General features: G+C 44.4%; 3 protein-coding genes across 9 annotated transcripts in view; 1 reads left to right on the top strand and 2 right to left on the bottom strand.

Annotated features, from left to right (window-relative positions):
• The window catches only part of UBE2K (ubiquitin conjugating enzyme E2 K), a 32,512-nt gene extending 30,952 nt beyond the window's left edge, over nucleotides 1–1,560 (bottom strand). Inside the window, exon 1 of one of the 2 annotated variants that reach the window (XM_083755099.1) lies at nucleotides 1,060–1,560. In XM_083755099.1, the coding sequence (XP_083611225.1) occupies nucleotides 1,060–1,122 (63 nt within the window). In that variant the 5' untranslated portion in view covers nucleotides 1,123–1,560. The remainder of the gene's footprint in view (nucleotides 1–1,059) is intronic. The other variant, XM_083755101.1, reaches the window with a different exon arrangement.
• LIAS (lipoic acid synthetase) overlaps nucleotides 1–16,436 on the bottom strand; it is a 139,084-nt gene that overhangs the window by 60,396 nt on the left and 62,252 nt on the right. The gene's annotated exons all lie outside the window — the stretch shown is intronic.
• Nucleotides 2,212–16,436, top strand: part of SMIM14 (small integral membrane protein 14) — a 37,474-nt gene continuing 23,249 nt past the window's right edge. The window contains exons 1-3 of one of the 6 annotated variants that reach the window (XM_083755110.1): nucleotides 2,212–2,727; nucleotides 4,888–4,981; nucleotides 14,198–14,277. The gene's annotated coding sequence lies outside the window, so the exon portion shown is untranslated. Of the gene's footprint in view, nucleotides 2,728–4,887; nucleotides 4,982–5,479; nucleotides 7,659–14,197; nucleotides 14,278–15,949; nucleotides 16,158–16,436 lie in introns of those variants that run through there. The other 5 variants (XM_083755111.1, XM_083755112.1, XM_083755109.1 and 2 more) reach the window with 5 other exon arrangements.

Here is a 16,436-nt window from a genome sequence, read left to right as displayed (position 1 = left end):
ACCGATGCAATGCACCCGCGATTTATTGCTCTTTGACTCACCCCATTCCCCCCCCACAGACTTTCCAGATTTCTGAATGGCTACACACACACAAATGGGGAAGTGGGAGGGGAAGCATTGCCAGTTTCACAGTCCCAAATTTCATCCTCCTCTACTTTCCAGCCAAAAAAAAAGTGACAGCGGAAAGCTCTGATGGGTTTGACAAAATGCTGGGGGGGAATTCAACCGCCGCATCCATACCTGCGCTGATAACCATAACAAGGCTTTTAACTTTTCTCAGGCCTAGTCACTTTTACCAGAAAGCAGAAGACAAGGGTGGCAGGATACCTGTGGGACTGTGGCAGGGTTGCCACTTTTAGAAGACATCTGAAGGCAGCCCTATTTAGGGGAAGTTTTTAATGTTTGATGTTTTCTTGTGTTTTAATATTCTGTTGAGAGCTGCCAGAGTGGCTGGGGAAACAAGCAGATGAGCGGTGTATAAATAATAATGATAATATTACATGGGCCAGCATCTGAGCCAGGGAAGTGGTGTGTGCTACTTTTTTCACCCCCAGCACAAGCTGGAGAGAGCATGTTGACATTTGAGAGCAGCAAAAGCACAGCTTGAGGGCAGTGACGTGCATTCCCCACCCCCTAGAAGGGGCAGATTCACACGTATGGTGGTTAACACGCTACAAATTCAGGCGAGACTCCGGGCCTCTTAGGTGGGCCTACACGGGCACCAGACAGGATCAGATGGAGCTGGCAGGCCTAGCTTGATCCCCTTCCCCCTTTCTCATCATTTCTTCTTTCCCCCATCCCAACCCCATTCCCCTCAGATGGGGGTCACTCCCCACTGGGGGACCCCCTCCCCTCCCCAGAAATTTCCTTTTTTTCCCCCATGGAAATGAACGTTGCCCGAGGAAACGAGGCAACATCGCTGCTTCCCCGAGACCTCAGAGAGAAAGAAAAACGGAGGCGAGGGAAGGAAAACCGAAAGGGATGTAGCCTCCCAAATCTCTCCCCCACCCCCAATAAACGCCACGACCGAGGAGGGCGACAAGGGAGGGAAAGACTGACCTCCTCGCTCTTCAGCACCTCCTTGAACTCCCGCTTGATCCTCTGCACCGCGATGTTGGCCATGTCCTCGGAGGGGTCCGACGACCCGCCCAACCCCAGGCCGCCGCTGCCGCCGAGCCGGGCCGAGCTCCTCCACCCGCCGCCGCCACCGCTGCTCCCGCGGGTTAATCTCCCGGCCCTTCCAAAATGGCGCCGGCGCCGAGCATGCGCGTTGGCCGCCGCCGCCGCCCGGCCGCCTGCCCCTTCCTCTCCGTCAGAGAAAGGAAAATGGAGAGGGGAGGGGAATAGGAAAGGGCGGGGGGGGAGAGAGAGCCGCTGCTTCGGGCCCCCGCGAAAAGTGTGGAAAAGGGGAGGCAAAATGAGAGGAGAAAAAGTGGAGGAGAGGTTCTCCTGTCAGACGGTGGTTTCGCCCCTCAGGGAGAGGGGAGGCCTTCGCCTCAGGAGGGGTCGTCGGCGACCTCCGCCCTTGGCCGTCACTGACTATGAGGCAGAACCGCCTTTTCTGTGGGGGGGGGGGGTACGTAGGTCCGTACGCGTGAATGTGGAGCTTCTGGAGCGGAGGAGCGGCCTTCTCGGTGGTGGCGCCTTTTCCTTGCGCGACGGCCCTCCCTTCAGAGGCTGAGACGGGAGAGCTACACAACTTCCCCGTCTTGGGAAGGCATCGATTTCTTAGGATGTTTTTAGATACACGTGCTGTAAGCTGCCCAGAGCAGCTGGGGAAAACTAGCCAGATGGACAGGGTACAAATAAAATAATAATAATAATAATAATAATAATAATAATAATAATAATAATAATAATAATAATAATAGCAGCAGCAGCAGGAAGGGTGAGGGAGTAGGGCAGAGCTTTTTTAATGATAATTTTATTACTTTTCAGTTACAATCCAATTAAGAGCCCCATTATAACAATACCAATTTATAATACAATTATTAATACCAATCATTCAAATGCTGAATTATATAATTTAGAGAAGGTGCTAGAATTGAAGGTTGGATTATTTGCTTTATTTCTGCGTTCCAAAATCTTATTAATTTCCATTACGTTCCGGTCATAATAATAATAATACCTTATACAACAACTGCATTATTAATAACTTCTATTCATGTTGACACCTTACAAGGGAGGAACTCAAACTATATCCTTGTTCTTCCTATGTCTGGCAATTATTCTGTTTGTGGTGTTTCTTCCTGTCCTTGTAAGATGTTTTGTCTTTCTTTCCCTCCGTCATGCCTTGGGCAAAGCTGATATCCCATTGTTGTTTCAGGGCAGAGCTAAGGCCCTTGTGATGAAATCACACCCATCGTATGAGGTATCGCACGCCTACCTGCTCCTTCACACATGCTGCCTTCGCATGCACCAGCCTGTGTGGCGGGTGGATTGTACATAACACATTGCCCACCTTCCGTTTTAATTTATAATCATTATCATTTTATTATTTGTAATAAACCCATCTGACTGGGTTTCCCCAGCTGTTCTTGGTGGTTTACAGCATATCTGGAAACATCAATGCCTTCCCAAGACAGGGAAAATGGTTTTCTGGCCTTTAGGTCGCCGCAGATTGATGGGGAAGGGCTCCGTTTTGGAAACCCCACACAGAGAGGTCAGAAGTGTACGGGAGATGGCAGAATTGCTCAGGGGACGCTTTCCAAAATGGGGCACCAGGATGTGAGTGCAGAAGGATGCAGAGTCAAGCTGCCACATTGCGAAGGCAGTGCAGCATTTTGTAAGCATTTCCACTCTCCAGAATGTCAATAGCATTCAGCATGAAGCGTGTTCCATGTACACAGCTCTTGTAGCATGTGGGACGCCAAAAATTAGAAATGAAATAATGCCTCCTTCCCCACACACCCTCCCAGATCAGCAGAAGGGGCACTGGGGTAGTAGCAATTTCTTTCACGAGTTTGTGGTGGCAGCAGCCCAGAATATGCCTTTCTCTGCAGCAGCCCCTAAGTTGTGAAATTCCCTCCCCATAGAGGTGTGTCTGGCTTCTTCACTATACAACTTTTGGAGAATCCTGAAGATGCCCCTCTTTACCATGCCTTTTGACTCCTGAGATGTTTACTTTCAGAGTCCACCATATTCTTGTGACTGTACAAACAAGTTTTAATCTGACTTTCAAATTGTTGTAGCCCACCCTGGGACCTTCTGTAATACACGTACAGTGGTACCTCGCAAGACGAATGCCTCGCAAGACGAAAAATGCGCAAGACAAAAGAGTTTTCCGTTTTTTGAGTCGTTCCGCAAGACGAATTTCCCTATGGGCTTCCTTCGCAAGACGAAACGTCTGGCGAGTTGTTGCGAGTTTGTTTCCTTTTTCTTAAAGCCGCTAAGCCGTTAATAGCCGCTAAGTGCTAAATCACTAATAGCCGCTAAGCCGCTAATAGCCGTGCTTCGCAAGACGAAAAAAACGCAAGACGAAGAGACGGAACGGATTAATTTCGTCTTGCGAGGCACCACTGTATTAATTATAATAATATTGAGGCCATTGGACATGGGATGCTAAAGTGATAAATATTTTGTCCTTCAGAGCAGTGGCTACAGCTGGATGGTCTTCTGAGGAGTTCCAGTCTGTTATTATTACTTATCTATTTGATTTATTAATCACTTAATACCTAATAGTCTAAAAAATAGTCTAAAAAAACCCAAAAGTACTTGGTTTCCTTACAAAAAGGATAATGCACTCTTTGGGTTAGCAAAGATGCAGGCTTTAAAATCTCCCTTTGGGAGAGGTTCAGTTCACTTGTACCATTTGCTGAGTTGGGAGTCAGGCCACATGGCTCCTTTGCTTGCACAAAAAGAAAAGACTGTGAAGAAGCAGGAGCAGGAGCTGCTGAGAGCCTGCTAATATACACCCACTCCGGCGACTTGAGCTCAGGGCTCAGGCTAACCATTTCATGCACACAAGTGTGAGGCAGTAACTGTATATTACAACAGAAAGTAACCTGGACATGGGGACAGTAGAGAGGAGAGATGGAGCAATACAAATGCAATACTATTGCATGTTTACTGAAAAATAAATAACACTATGGTGCTTACTCCATTGATAGTGCTTTTAGGACTGCAGCATAAGTCAGATATGAGGCCATATGGCAAAAGGCAGTCTCCAGGGAAAGTACCCAAATAAAAGCGGTAAAAGGCATTGATGCAACCTGAAAACTGTACACCATATTCAGATCCTTATTTGAATGTATGCTACCACCTCCCATGTTCCATCTTAAGACTCTTAAAAGCTACAGAATCGTTGTTTTACCTGTGGGATGGAAAATAATAATAGATATAGACGATTACCCGTGTGGGATGATTAATAAAAGAACTGGATGGATCCCCAGATCCAAAGCATGGGGCTCATCATACTCTCCAGCAAGAGAGAGCTCCCAGCAGAGTATTAGACCCTTTAAATATCCTGTTTAGTTTGCTCACATTGCTTCGCCTTTCTACCCTGCTTGCAACTAATACTGGAGAAGAGAGGGTTAAAGAGTTTTTGACCTACGATTACTCAGTTTTAAAAAGAATGATCCTGTTAAAATTGAGTTTACTGGTGAGAAATAAATGGAAAACATGCACATTCTTAGACTAATCACTTAGATACAATATTCAAAATATGTCGTAATTCTTATAGCATTTGTAGATCTGCTTACAATGAAACATGTTAGTATGAACTGCTTTAGCTACCTAGTTACAGAATTCTGATTAAATTGCAGAAATAAGCACATTAGTGTGACCTCACATTTCAGACAATAGCACCTCTCAATTTTCCTGCCTCCTTCCTTTTCCCTTGATATGTGTAGCTTGCTTTATATATGTTACCTCTTTCTCTGTACACAGGTTGAAAAGTTGGTGTTACAGTGCCTTCTGCAGGATGGAATATGTCAAATCATATCTGCCATTGACTAAGCAACTTCAGTAAGGAATATTCACAGTAAGACTTCCCCCTCTTCAGATTTTTTTTCCTAGAGCAAATTGAAAGTGTTATTTAACTGTATTAAATATTAAAGCCAGGGTATTAACCAGATGACAATTTCCAAGCCTCAGCAGGTTTCAGGCTTTGAATTTATAATGCCAATGATCAGTCCTAGATTTGGTAATTTTTGATATTATGCATTTTCTCTCTCCAGCTAAACAAATAGTAGTTTTTTTTAAGTGATTTTTTTTTTTAAAGCATCAGTTGCAGCAGGAATAAAATAATGCATGGGAAAACAGGGTGACTTTGCCAGATACCTAAAAGATAATAGTAATGATGGCACCAGGTGAATTTGTATGGGAAGGGAATTTCACAACTGGGCAGCACCAGTTTTTTGAAATACAGTGGTACCTCAGTTTTTGAATGCAAAAAACCCTTGCTTCTGTTTTTGAACATGCATGGAAAGATGAACGGCTTACACTGCGTTTTTTAAAATTTTCTCCATTGAAATTGCAGACCGCCTCTGCGCCTTGGTTTTCGAACATTTTGGAAGTCGGAACGGATTACATTTGAAAACCAAGGTACCATTGTATATGTCTTATATTGAGCATTTCTATGCCCTCTCCCATGATGTCAATTTTCTTAATGGCTCCCCTCTGTCCATTTGTCCATTAAACAATAATTTTTAAATTATAATGCCATGATGTAGACTTCAGGTCACATTAACTAGGTTTTCCTCCCATACTTTCTTGCAGCAGGAAGGGAAGCAGGTGCCCCTTCTCTGGCCAATGGATGGGACTAAGCTGGTCTTCACCTTGCCATTGTCTTCTTTCTGGGAGGGCAGGGGATACAGCACCCTAGTGTCCTTTGGTCCCCTGGTCAATAACAGAGGGCCTCCATGCTCTTCCCATCAGCTGTGCCAACAAACAATAATACATTTTAACTTGGCAAAATACTAAATTCAGAGAAGAGTTGGAGATGTTGCTGGATTACAACTTCCATTCTGCTGGGAATACCATAGTTAAGGGTCGCCAGCACCCCCAAACTTCCAAGGGTGATGGAACTACCAAGAGGGCCCCTCTACTGATCTTAACGTTCAAGACAGTAGGAAAGGAGGCAGTGTTTCATATATTTGGGACTTTAGCTATTTAGGGCTATAAACACAAACAAGAGCACATTGTATTGAGCCTGGAAATGAACCGGCAACCATGCCCGTTTTAGACAGTGGGTTAAAAGGTAAACGGACCCCTGACCATTAGGTCCAGTCGTAGCCGACTCTGGGGTTGCGGCACTCATCTCGCTTTATTGGCCGACGGAGCCGGCGTACAGCTTCCAGGTCATGTGGCCAGCATGACTAAGCCGCTTCTGGCGAACCAGAGCAGCGCACAGAAACGCCATTTACCTTCCCGCTGGAGCGGTACCTATTTATCTACTTGCACTTTGACGTGCTTTCAAACTGCTAGGTTGGCAGGAGCAGGGACCGAACAACAGGAGCTCACTCCGTCGCGGGGATTTGAACCGCCAACCTTCTGATCCGCAAGTCCTAGGCTCTGTGGTTCTAAAAGGAACCCCAGCGGGGAATCTGCATGCTGTGTTTTTGGACCAGTTGAGCTTCTGCGTGGTCTTCAAGAACAGACCCATGTAGACTGTGTTATCATAATCCAATCTGTAAATTACCAGAAAATGGAGTGCTAACCTAAATCCATTTATGACCTAGCAGAAAACATTACTATCTTATCAATATCAAGTTATTCATTCAAAGTTCTTTTCTCATTTGTAAAGTCATATTCATTCTAAGGGACTTACACGCAACTTTAAAAATTGGCTATTGTGCCTTTTTTGCCATTTCAGCATAATCCCATCCACTTAATCTGCCATTCTTCTCTGGTCAGGACTTTATCTTCTTTCCATCTCTAGCAAAAAAGACTGCAAGAATCAGAAGTCAGGAAGACCAAAACCTTAATAAAGAATGGGGAAATTTCAATGTTTATCTTAAAAACCACAGTAAACAGTTAAAATCGTTAGTAGGATTGGATTAACACCTGTAGTTTAATGGTGAATTTTGGATATAATGGAGATGCAAAAGATGGGATTATAAAAGTTGCAGGAGGAAATGACTAACAATAGGACCCACAAAGGGGACTAAGGAAGTCCAGGAGATTCTTTGGAATCTTGTTTTTATGTTGTATGTTGGATATGTTGATTGCAAAACTTTAATTTGAAAAGCCAATTATATATATAGAGAGAGAGAGAGCCGCTTAATCTCAGGGTTGTGGTTCGAGCTCGTCGGGCAAAGAGTTTCCTGCATGGCGGGGGGGGGGTGAACTAGATTACCCCCCCCCCGGGGGTCCCTTCAGACTCTACAAGTCAATGGAGGGTTAACGTGCAACTGCAGCCTTAGTTTTCCGCCGCACGATTCGGCGACAAGCGCTTTCCTCTGGGGCGGCCGCCGAGGGGTGCGGCCCGTGCGCTTTTGCGCGCCGCCCACCTGGATCCCCATGGGAGACAAGGGGAGGGTGCAGAAGAAGCCCTCCCCTTGCCTGCGAGCCGGCAGATCCGGGTCTTGCAGCGCTGCCTGCTAGACTGACGTGGTCGACGGAATCAAAACACCAGGCGAAAGACAGAGTCGCTCCGCAGCTGCGCTGGCTGGCGTCTTGGGGCTGCGCCTCTTGCTCTCCAGATCCGAGCAAACCCGGTGAGTTGTTTGTGGCTGCCTCTCCGCATTCCAGCCTCAAGCTAGCTTTTTTTTTTCTTCTCCCCCTTCTTCTCCCTCCCAGGCTTGTCCTTCTTTTAATGGAGGAAGAAGGCGAAAGGAGGCAAGGAAAAGGAAAAGTTTCCCACCCCGGTTCTCTCTTCTGCTTTGGGGATGGGAGGCAAAACAAAAAAAGTTTATGGGGAAAGACTGCCCCTTGTTCCCTACTGCTGCCTTTTGCTTATTCTGGATCTTTGCAAGTATTTTAAACCCGCAAAATATGCAACCCCTGCACTGATTTCCTGGCGGGAGGGGGGGTCATTTAAAACCGGATCTCTCCCTGTAAAAAGCCTGTTGCTGATCCTCTCTGTGCCAAAGGAGCCCCACCGACTTTGCTTTGGTGAGAGGCCAGCTGTGATAAAGGAGGAGAGCCGTTTGCTCGCTGGGGCTGGCGACGCTTTTGTTTTGGTCTTGCAACCGAGCAGAACTGCACACCTGATTTATACAGATTTGGTTTTGTTCCTGAATAAACGTTTTCATATTTCTTAGGAGATGCATGATGCTGAACACAAGGCAAGTTTAATTTCCAAGTGCCTGCAGAAGTTTAGGTTGCGAGCTGGGTACACCCACCATCCTGATGGCTTTTATGGCGTGAAGCGGTTTATAAATTTGTTTAACAAATAAAACAGTTAAAATTTAGTAAAGGCGGTGCCCTCAAACCCTGGTAAGCTAAACCCTACGCATGTTTACACAAGCTACGTGGAGTTAAGTGACTGACTTCCAGGTTAGCATGGGCACTTTTGTGGGAGTAAACTTCATTAAGCTCAATAGGACTTGCTTCTGAGTAAACAAGTATAGGACTGAGAAGCACATTAACTGGGTCAATTTTATATTATTCCTCTCTTTCTCCTGCTGTTTAATAAGCCAGGTCACACTGTGTTGACTTTGAGTTAAAACATCAGCTTCCTCCTTAATCTTTATAAAGAAACATTTCCTGTTCACAATCGAATAGGGATCCCTGGAACAGACAACAGATGCCCCAGAAGCTATTACATTCTCAAGAGAGAGCCTTGGGAGAAGGCTAGCAATGATGCTGTAATGCCAACCAATACTGAACATGGATGCTTTTAATTCTTTTTTTTTTTATAAAAAAGTTAGGACTTCAGTCCTAAACATATTACTTGGTATTATTTAGCTAACTGGGCTTACCTTTAATACTAAAACATGCTGGCTTCACACTTCCTATGCAAGGAGAAAAGATGAGGATCCAGCAATTACAGACAGACTATTGGCAAAAAGTAAGATAGTTGTTATTTAACATCAACAGTGTACTTGTGTCATGTTATAAGTGTGAAATGAGTATTCTGAAATACTCATACACGTTTCCGTGTGCTGCGCTGGCTCGCCAGAGCAGCTTTGTCACGCTGGCCACGTGACCCGGAAGTGTCTGCGGACAGCGCTGGCTCCCAGCCTCGAGAGTGAGATGAGCGCACAACCCTAGAGTCTGTTAAGACTGGCCCATACGGGCAGGGGTACCTTTACCTTTACATTTATGCATTCTTAAATGCAAACCAGATCCACTAAAAAGGGTAAAAAAAAAATCCCGTCAGCATTATTGACTCCCAACTGGTAATGAATTTGGGAGCAATCTTCACCCCTTAACAGCAAGACTTTGTGGAGGGGGGCGGGCACCACTGCATCCACAGAACTGCCGGTTGCGTTGGCCACAGCAAAAGGGAGGACAGGCGGGAAATGCCTCTTCACTACACCACCAGTGGTGGGTGGAAGCATGCAAGGGACACTTGTCATCTGATGCAAGGTGATGTGTTCATGCCTATCTTTTTTAAGATTATTAATACTGTTGTGCCTTGTGCTTGCAGTTGTAATTCAACTACACAGTTAAGTCACCTTAATGGCTTTATTTGGTACAGGTGTTGTGAATGTAAAATCATTTTACCATTGATAAAGTGCTAGTGCAATAACTATAGGATCTTGCTTCCAGTGGAAGTGGACGTTATTCCTTGTGAAATATCCATTGCATCATACTTGCAGATCTGGGCTGGGGGAGCTGTGGCCTTTCAGATGTTTCCTGACTGCTACTTGCATTTTCCCTGACTGTGCTGGATGGGGCTGATAGGACTGGTACTTCATCAACATCTGGAGGACCACAAATCTCCATCTCTGTAGATGAACCTGTGATATATAACCAGCCAGGAATCCATAATCTGAGTTATGTGAGTAAGGAGTTGCCTACTTCACATTATCTTTACTTTCATTAAAAAATAGAGCCCAAAGTGTTTTGTTCTATCTGCAGTGTTTAGAATAAAAAAACCCATTAGGACTTCAGTCCTGAACTGACCCTAGTGGAGTTTTAGCAGCCTAAGTTAAGATTTGCAACCATGACATAAATATATTTTGGCATACTTTTATTTTGCAAGGTATTAAAAATATAAATGTTATGTAATACTGCTCAGTATGCACTTGTCTGCATTTGCATTTTCTTAACCACAACATACTGTTTTTAATTAAGGTTAAATGTTCTTTCTTACCGAAAATTTCTCGTTTCCTACTTTCGTATATATATTTAGAGGCAAAAAGCAGCAGAGGGTGTCAGTGCTTTAGTATTTTGCATTAGTGACTTGTGGCGGCTACCAGTGACGTTCTGTGTTTGTGGTTTTCAAAGAGGTTTCATAATAAGAAGACCAGTAGTGACAGACAAACTGCCCAAATGAAAGTTTGCCTTCTACTTTCAAACGCCCCCTGCAATGTTTTGGGGTGTATTTTAGGGAAGATTCTCAATTTATATGGAGTAAGAGTGAGATCCAAGTGCGCCTAGGCTAGCCTTCCAAAGCTGGTGCCCACCAGTTGTTTTTGGGTTACAAATCCAATCATCTGTGACAGTTGGCTGGAGCTGATGAGAGCCGAAGGGCACCAGTTTGGGGAAGAGTGGCCTGGTACCCAACTGATAGGACTGTGGTCTCTAGACCATGCTGCAGAATCCTCTGAAATGCCCAGGAGTTTTGTGGCAGTCAGGGTATTCTCTGAAAACTAGCCCATATGAAAAGTGTTCCATGAAGGTAGGAAGTATGAAAACATTTGGAACATCTATGAACATCTCTGCCTCCTTCATGTATAGAAAATCTGGGGTAGGGCTGAGGAGCCTCATGACCTCAAGGGTAGGACTAGTAGAAGGATCTCACAGCCCCTTTCTGTGCATGACGCCTCTTTGTGTGCTTCACATAGCCACTGAGTTAAAAGTGGTAAAGTAAAACTTGATCAGATGGTGTGTCTTAGATTTAGCCTGCAATCCTATACACACTTGCTTGAGAATCAAGTCCCGCTGACCTAAATGAAACTTACTTCTGAGCACAAAATGTATAGGATTGACAGTCTGTCATTTTTAAGAGCATTAAAATATTTTGACACGTAGGAGATTACACATTAGATCAGAACACATACACACACACTTACAAGCGGAACTTCTCAGAATTCAGAGAACATCCTTGGTCTCCTTGATAAATGATTGTTGTCTGGGGGGAAAGAAGTGCTTCTTATTTACCCGGACAGCACCCATCAAATCTGCCTTTTTGCCGGCACTAGTGTAATTATGTTTTCAGTCCTGGCAGGACATTGTGTTTTGGTACGTTGCGTTGCTGATACGTCCCATCCTAAGCACTTCCATGATAACCCTGCACATATTTAGAACTGGCCTGTTAATTCTGTACATTGCAGTCTACCAGGGAAGATGATTGTATCGCTACACTTTGAAAAATGATTTGATGTTAAAATATTTTCTGAAGATTGGGCTGAATGTAATACAGCCAATGTGGTGTAGTGGTTAAGAGCAGTAGACTCATAATCTGTGGAACCGGGTTCGCGTCTCCGCTCCTCCACATGCAGCTGCTGGGTGACCTTGGGCTAGTCACAATTCTCTGAAGTCTCTCAGCCCCACTCACTCACAGAGTGTTTGTTGTGGGGGAGGAAGGGAAAGGAGAATGTTAGCTGTGAGACTCTTTCGGGTAGTGATAAAGCAGGATATCAAAGCCAAGCTCTTCTTCTTAATTGCTCCAAAACAAGTTGGGATTCAGGCCCATGAAAGTAGTAAGAGTTCTGACTAACATAAGGAGTTGTGGGCTACGCACTTCAAATCAGTTGTACCAATGGCACTCTGAAGCAAACTTGGACAATGGACATCCCATTGCAGTAGTTTGCAGTAGTAGGGCTCGCCCTACCATTGGAAAGAGTAAGATGTCTTGACCTTTAAAGCTCTAGGACCCACATACGTAAGGGGCTGCCTCTCCTGGTATGCCCCGCAGAGGACCTTAAGGTCCACAAATGACAACATTTTGGAGGTCCCAAGTCACAAGGTGGTTAGGTTGGTCTCAACTAGCGCCAGGGCCTTTTCAGTACTGGCCCCAACTTGGTGGAACGCTCTGTTCACAAGAGACTAGGGCCCTGTGGGACTTGACATCTTTCCGCAGGGCCTGCAAGACAGAGCTGTTCCGCCTAGCCTTTGGTTTGGACTCAGTCTGAGCCTTATGTTTCCCTCCCCTTGCAGTTTTGCCTTTTAAAATGAGGCTGCCTTTTAAATTGCATTTTAACCTGCATTTTAAATTGTTTTTTTTCTTTTTGCTATGTTTTTACTGAAATTTTATTGGTGTTAGCCGCCCTGAGCCAGGGTCTGGCCAGGGAGGGCGGGGTATAAATACAATTTATTATTATTATTTATTATTATTAGTCAATCGATTTTGTGCATCATTAATTTGTGTTTTTACTGTCATGAAAGTGGGGAGCCATTTTCTGCCTCACTGTGTGAAGACCAGCCTTGGGTACTGTTGTGGTGAGGGGAGTTTGTTGCTCTGTCCCTAGAAGCAAAATGTTTTCTGCTGGGCCTGGGAAATCTATGTTTATGGATAGTTGCACTGGGCTGTCAAATGTGCTCCTCCTACAGCTACCTGAAAGGTTGGTTCTCACTTGGTCCCTCCCATATTACATCACTTGTTAATGCAGGGGTGAGGAACCTCTTGTAGCTGGCGGGCCAGATCCTTATCTCTCCCCCCCCCCCCCCAGTTCTGGCAGGTCATTTTGATAGCTAGGTGAGGCCAGAGGTCGCCTACCTCTGGATTAGGGTCTCATAATTCTTATAGTACAGTACAACCTCTGGTTGCGTACTTAATTTGTTCTGGAGGTCCGTTCTTAACCTGAAACCGTTCTTAACCTGAAGCACCACTTTAGCTAATGGGGCCTCCCACTGCTGCCGTGCAGCCGCCGCACAATTTCTGTTCTCATCCTGAAGCAAAGTTCTTAACCCAAGGTACTATTTCTGCGTTAGCGGAGTCTGTAACCTGAAGCGTATGTAACCTGAAGCGTATGTAACCCTAGGTACCACTGTACTCCCACAAGACATGGAAGAATAGCTGATGCAAGTCCTAGAAAGCTCTTAATCTGGATCCAACCCATCAATCCTCTAATTTAGTTTTACTTGGTCATGAATAATTTTTCCAGTTGATTTCAATGGAACCCAAATTCAACTGACTTAATCTGGATCCAACCTCTCACTTTTCACTTTTCCCTGTGAAACATGGAACACCAAGATGATATTTTTGGCTATAGGTATTCAAATTTGCCTCATAAAAGTAGAAGAGGCAGCTTGATCGTAGCAGCTAAAATGTGGTCTGAAAATGTCTCAAACGGTGTGGATCTTGCCCGCTGCACACACATTTTTACATGGCATTTAGGAATCTATTTATGATTGCACAGTGCAAGCTAGTAAATATATAGGCTTGTCTTGGTTATTGTCCATATGCATTTGAAACTTCAGTGATTTACTGGTAATGTGGTGGGAGCTTTAGATTTGTGCACGCTTCAGCAGCCACTCAAAATGAGCAAATTGTCATAGTGAGACGTGGAACTGGGCATTTCTCAAAATGCCACCAACTCGTCTGACAGGTTTTTGTGAATTGGCCCATAAAAATGACAAACTTCACTGTGCAAAGAAGTATTTACTTACGGAATATTTTTTAAAGAACCCCATAGCTTAACAATTGCTAGTATTTTTAGTCAATTATACTGTATTTAAAGGTAAAGGGACCCCGACCATTAGGTCCAGTTGTTGTTGACTCTGGGGTTGCGGCGCTCATCTCACTTTACTGGCCGAGGATGCTGGCGTACAGCTTCCGGGTCATGCGGCCAGCATGACTAAGCTGCTTCTGGCGAACCAGAGCAGCGCACGGAAACGGCGTTTACCTTCCTGCCAGAGCGGTACCTATTTATCTACTTGCACTTTGACGTGCTTTTGAACTGCTAGGTTGGCAGGAGCAGGGACACAACAACGGGAGCTCACCCGTCGTGGGGATTCGAACCGCTGACCTTCTGATCGGCAAGTCCTAGGCTCTCTGGTTTAACCCACAGAGCCACCCGCATCCCTTAATACTGTATTTACCAATTAGTAAATAAAACAGATATAGGGTTGTATCCAATGCAGACTCAGTGGAAATAGAACAGACTTCTGCAGTGGGACTTAACCTTCTTTTTCCTTTCAGCTCAAAACCTGTGCCTGAGGATTGGGGGCTATAGCAGATTTTGGAGGTGTGCAGAGGTCTGCAGTGTAGAGAAAAGGAAGGTAAAGTTTCATTGCACAAATTGAAGTCCATTTTACTTATTAATACTTGTACTGATGACGTTGGATTGCTTCTAACTATTTTTACCATATGTCACCTGGGCATTAACATATGGCAGCTAAAAATATAATAAAGATTAAGTAAACAATTTTTCTGTAAGTAAACTCAATGCAAGAGTACAGTAGTGAGCCAGTGACATGAATTGAATCACACCCATTGCTAATATTGGTATTTATCACAAAATTAACCTTTGAAATGGGTGATTTTGCAAAAGACTCTTTTAAATTTGTACATTTTCGTGCAACCCAGAAAGCACAATTTTGACATTTTGGTTTTGTAAACCTGTACATTTTAATTGCTGCATCATAGAAAGGGTGCCACGTTGCTTCACATCTCCTGCCCCCCTCGTCCCAATTTGAACTTTGCTGTTGTTCCTGTATAGTGTTACACCAGTCAAACAGGTGTAACTAGCAGGTAGGTTCCAGTAAAAGATCTGAGTTGCAGTACTAGAGACCAATTAATACAGGAACTGTACCCATTAAATAGGTACAACCAGAAAGTAGTGTTCTTGTCCTTTTATAATGTTTCTGAGGGTTGTGAAGGTCATATGATTTACTCGTGCTTTTTGCAACACAGGGGGAACTGCCTCACCCACACCCTGGATGCCCCATCATATGGGATAATATATGGCATCATTATGCCTCCAGATGAACTCCCACGTGAAATCTTGAAAACGCAATAGCAGCTCGTGCTCCTTCCGCATGAACGCTTGTCACTAAGACATTATATCATCAAAACACTTATCCAATTTGACTTACATAAACTTGCCAGTAATCTGGGATTGTACCTGTCTCCAATAAATTAAGTAGAGGTGCATTAGAGAACTGGTAGGTCTTGTGCCAGGGCACATCATTATCATATCTAAAAATCTGTATTGTACAATTTTTGAAAGCAGGATTTAATGTTCCACCATTTTAGTGGTGATGGGGGAATTTCACTTCCTTTCAAAACCCTTCCGTTGACATTTACTTTTCTAAATCTGTTTTTTTTAAAAAAAAAAAATTAAGGACCTTTCAGTGATTCCCCTACCTGAGTGATAAAGGTCTAGGAATGGTTTTATCATGTGATCTGCTTGGTGAGGTTGGGAAACAGTGCCAAGTGTGGACTATATGAAGAAGCTATAAAGATAGGACTCATAGACTCCGTTGCCAGCAGCCCACTCCTACTGAGCTGAATTGAACAAGTGTAAATGTGCTCCAGAAACCATGCATTGTTGTCCGCTATGTATTTCTACCTACCCACTTTGGGTATCAAGCAAAGGTTTATCAAGCCTCTGGTGGGTTTCCATTCATAGCTGTAGGTTGTATTCCAATTAGGGTATCACATTGTGTGGGCGCTTGTGCCAGAATGCCAATTCATCTAGTCCAGTACTTCAGATTTAAAGAGGTTTAAAGACTGTCTCAAGCCAAATCTTTAAAAATGTAGTATAAACACTGGCAACTGGGAAGCACTGGCCTGCGAGCACTCTGATTGGAGAACAGCCTTTACCAAAGGTGTCATGGGCTTTGAAGACGCTTGAACTCAGGATGAAAGGGAGAAACTAGCTAAGAGGAAGGCACCTTTGGCAAACCCTTACCATGATCAACTCCCTATGTCCCCACTGTGGAAGGATGTGTGGATCCAGAATAGACCTCCACAGTCACTTACGGACTCACTGTTAAGACCGTGTTCATGGAAGACAATCTTACTCGGCTACGAGTGATCACCAAAGAAGAAGACTGCAGATAGGAAGTTTGCTGTGGATCCTGGGCCCAACTTTGTAGAGTCTCAGAGAGGGATGGGGAAAACTGTGGTCCTCCAGATGCTGTGGAACTTGACTCCTGTGAGTCTGAGCCAGCACGGACAATGCTCAGGGATGGTAGAAGTTGTAATGTAGCAACAGCTGGCAGGTGACAGGTTCTCCATGCCAGGTCTAAGCCAATCTTCCCAGATTTGGTCTTGGAGAATCTCAATAGGAAAAGTTTGTAATAGAAAGTGTGTGCTCTCTGACACATCAGTTTTAACACATCATACAGGTATTAAACTGAGAAGGTGCAAAATGCGACTTTATTTGAAACACGGAATTAAAAATGCATTAAAACTCACCCGCCTTTCTCTTACT

This window comes from Podarcis gaigeae (genome assembly GCF_964106915.1).
Source record: "Podarcis gaigeae genome assembly, chromosome: 9".
In the NCBI taxonomy this organism is placed as follows: Eukaryota; Metazoa; Chordata; class Lepidosauria; order Squamata; family Lacertidae; genus Podarcis; species Podarcis gaigeae.
The sequence above is the reverse complement of the archived record's forward strand: the minus strand, read 5'-3'. Positions and strand labels throughout refer to the sequence as shown.